Below are 4221 nucleotides of genomic sequence, written 5' to 3' on the forward strand. Positions count from 1 at the left end.
ATATATATACTCTGCCATCCCATTCTCCTAAGGAGAGGTAATAAAGGTTTCAGAGCCCAACAATGAGCTATTATGGGCACCAGTTACTATAAATACCACTGTTCCTTGGTTCCCAACATTTTTTACAACTTGGAATTATACCTATTTCAGCCTATATGAAAAGTCATTTTCTAGAATTTCTGATATCTCATTTAAACAACTGCTTTAACAAATATTTAAACAGAAAGTGTTTTCAATCTTAGATATAAAATACTATACAAAACTCACCCTTCAGCACCTTCAGTCCTACCGTAACACTTTGGAAACACCAAATTATAGTCAAGCTATCTGTTCCACAGCTATTTGGGCATGTGATGTGCCTTTCAGACTTTCTGAGTTAGTGGCATAACCGAAACAATCTTAGCATCTCAAGGGCCTCCTTTGCCCACCTCAGTAAGCATATAGCTCCATGGAGTTGTCCAAGAACCAGTAAAGGTCACTATTTTACTAAGTAATGTCCAAAGTGCTTACTAAGGATTCACAGATCCTTACAAGATTTGTTCTCTTCCCTGCCTGCCCACACACTCTCTCCTTCCCTCCTCGCTGCCCCTCACCCCATTCCAACCCAACCCTTTCCAGCCACACTAGCCTCACTTTTCCTCAAACACATGCAGCACTCCTGCATTGGGGTCTTTGCACTAGCTCAGCCCTCTACCAGGAAGTATCTTCTGCCAGGTGACCAAATGGCTCCCTCTTTGCAATCTTGGTTGAAATGTCATCTTCTCAGTAAGACCTACCCAGCTCCCTACTTACAATCGCACCCCACCTCTATATGCTGGAAGCTCCTTCCCCTGCTTCGTTTTTCCCACCACCCTCGTCATCTTCTAAAATAGATCATCCAGGAATTATTTACCATGATTTTTGTCCATCCTCCCTCCACCAGCATAGGGATCCTTCTCTGTTTTGTTTACAGCTTTATCCCTATTGCCTGGCATCCATTCTGCTAGATCAATACTTGTTGAATGGCAAATGGGGTCTAGAGCAAGAGAAACTAACAATTTGCTTTCACTGGACTGTAACTCATAACCGAACAAGCCATATCCCCACTGGGAGAGGAGTTGACTCCATGATTCTATACCATCCCAGAAAGCAACTATTTTCTCTCATAAATGTAGGCCACAGATCTTAGAAGATAAGGTTATTTAAAGAGTGATCCATTAATGTCAGCCCCTATCTTCAGGCAGGCGATGCCAAGATGCCTTTGGGTGATGAACTGCTCTATATGGAGAAGAGACTAAGGGTCAGAGAAGTCTGTCCTAAGAGCCCACACCAAGGCTCCTCACATTGTCCCCAGGATGGCAGTTAGGGGGCTCAAATCAAATATCTCCAGACACATTCCGTCCTAACAGGAGAACCCTTGAGTGTTTCAGGGAAGGTCTCCAGCATATTCCCTCTGTGGAAGAAGTTTGTATGTAGAGGAACCTCTGAATCGACCCACTGTATACATCATCTACCACCACCTGCCATACTCACATCACTTCTGTCACTCTACTCCAGCCACACTGGCCTCCTTGATCTTACCCCCACAATGTCCAGCATCCTCCTCTCAAACTTTCCCTGCCTCCCCTGCCTGAAGTGCTCTTCCTCAGGGTATATACACAGGTGGGGTCCCTCCTTCCACTTGAGGTGCTGCCCAGAAGTCACTCCATCATACCCTGCCCACTCTTTATGACAGCCACCCCCAGCACACCCTACCTTCTCACCTGGATTTATTATTTTTCTTTCATCATGCATATCTCCACCTGTCATAGCCTGTCATTTCTTATCTGCTTATTTTATGTCTCCTTCCATTGCAATGTAAGTTCTATGACAGTCAAGGATTTTGGTTTTTTCCTATTGTATCCCCACTCCTGAGAACAATACCCAGCACATAAAGAGGATTTAGTAAATACTTGTTGGATAAATGAATGAATGAATGAATGAATGAATGAATGAATGACTGGTTAGTCCCTCTTTTTTGGTATTAAAATGCTCCTTGCTTTATTGGTACAAATACTGCCTTCAAAACTGATTCGTACGGTTACATATTTGAATTTTAAAGTCTCAGCTGTATTATTTTGGATCACATATGTATGTATACAGTCATGTGTCACTTAACGACAAGAATACATTCTAAGAAATGTGTCATAGGCGATTTCACCATTGTGTGGACACCATAGAGCACACTTATACCAGCCTGGATGGTATAGCCTACTACACACCTAAGCTATATGGTATGGCCTATTGCTCCTAGGCTACAAACCTGTACTACATGTGACTGTACTGAATATTGTAGACAACTGTAACACCATGGTATTTGTGTATCTAAACATAGAAAAGGTACAGTAAAAGTATGATATTATATCTTATCAACTACCATTGTAGATGTGGTCTGTTGTTGACTGAAGATATCATTAAGCAGCACATGACTGTATGTATCCAAATGTATATTATCCAAGTATATCATACACACACATATGCATGTATATGGTATACTTGGGTTATATTTTTATGTGGAATGATTTTTTTTAATATAATTTACCTAGAGATCTCACTACAGTATAGTAATGGCCTCATCAAATTAGTTAACTTACCCAGGATTATTGATCAGAAGCTGGCAAGGCTGGAACTCAAGCCCAGGACTTTCTCATCCAATGGTCCATGATGTTTCCACTAAACCATACATTCAAAAATGGTGCCATTCCTCACATGTGTTGACAGTTACATATTCACCTTGCTTAATAGCCTACACAGTATCCTCTTACACAATTAAGCTTAATTTGCTAAGCTATTTCTACTTTTGTAAATTATGAGACTATGCCTTGAAAAAGATGTTAAACTGTATAGTCATCTCAATGTTTATAAAAAACAACAAAAATTAATTGCTTCCATAAAGTTGTTCTTCCTTCTCAGATAGACCCAAAAGATTGCAGCAATAATAGATTAAAAACAAAATCAAACCCCTGTGCTCACCTGATCAGTCCTCGATACATAATGTATTCACACCATCTGTCATGATCAGTGCTGTCGATATCCTAATAAAGAGCAGAGAGGAGAATGTTTAAAGCATAAAAAATAAAGCTCTATTCCACATTGCCAAAAAATGTGTTACCTACATGATAAATCTCTCTTTGTACATGCTGTTTTCTCTTCCTGGCTCCTATTGATCTTTTTTGGTCCAAATTATTTGCTCATTCTACATATATTTATTGAGCACCTGCTATGTGCCCATCTAGCTTCTGTACTACATGCTGAGAAAACAAAGAGGAAGGAGGTCTGGAGACTGACTTAGGTAAATCAGCGATTACAACATAGACCCTGGCTCCTGGCAGCTTTCCAAGCCTCTCATCCCCAACAGCACTGACCGCACCTTCATTGGTCATCCTGTACAGTACTTTACACACACTAGCTACGCCATCATGCCAGGTATCTGTTTCTATGTCTCCATCCTCCCACTCCTGCACAGAGGGACTCTTAATCACTTTTGGCCACCTGGCACTTAGCATAAAACCTGGTGTTGAGCAGGTGCTCCATCTGTGTTTGTTAAATTGAATCATGGAAATAAGAACATTTAGGGAGCAATCATGAGTCTTTTTGATGTTGAGAGCTTGAGACCAGGGTTATTATTCATCAAAGAAAGAGAACAGAAATATATTCTTTTCTATCATGTGTTGGGAAACTATAAATATGAGGCATTTATTCTGAAGAAAGAAAGCTCCATTTTCTTCTTTTTAAATGCCTTATATATAAAAAATATACCTGACTTTTCACCACTTCTGAATTTTACTGTTAACATTTAATTAAAACACATTTTAAATCACTAGAATATATCACCATTTATTATATAATTATTTTTTTCTTAAGCTTAGTGGTAGACACATGGATGTCTATTAATCAACCTTTATTGTTGTTTAGAGTACACACATGCATATACCTTTTGTATACATAAAAATTATCATACATTTTAAAAATTAAATTTAAAATGTTGATGAAGAAAATAAAGAAGCACTGTTCTGGTTTGTCTTGGGAAAATAGAAAACTTTAGCTGTAGTATGAGGAATAATAAACTATAAATCTATTTAACTATCATTTTGTTTATTCAATTTGTTAAAGATGCTGTAAGTCTTGCAAAAAAATAAAAAATAAAGATGCTGTAAAGTTTTAAGATTGCAGGATTTAAATACTCATTTCTTTAAGAGAAAG

At 38.6% G+C, this 4221-nt stretch overlaps 1 protein-coding gene across 1 annotated transcript in view; it reads right to left on the minus strand.

The window, feature by feature from the left end:
- Positions 1-2991: 2991 nt before the first annotated feature.
- Positions 2992-4221, minus strand: part of LOC108515227 (PGAP2-interacting protein-like) — a gene marked incomplete at both ends in the record, with an annotated part of 17861 nt that continues 16631 nt past the window's right edge. The window contains one exon of the mRNA XM_017851918.1: positions 2992-3053. Coding sequence (XP_017707407.1) covers positions 2992-3053 — 62 coding nt within the window. The remainder of the gene's footprint in view (positions 3054-4221) is intronic.

Source organism: Rhinopithecus bieti, unplaced genomic scaffold (assembly GCF_001698545.2).
Source record: "Rhinopithecus bieti isolate Rb0 unplaced genomic scaffold, ASM169854v2 scaffold_35318, whole genome shotgun sequence".
In the NCBI taxonomy this organism is placed as follows: domain Eukaryota; kingdom Metazoa; phylum Chordata; class Mammalia; order Primates; family Cercopithecidae; genus Rhinopithecus; species Rhinopithecus bieti.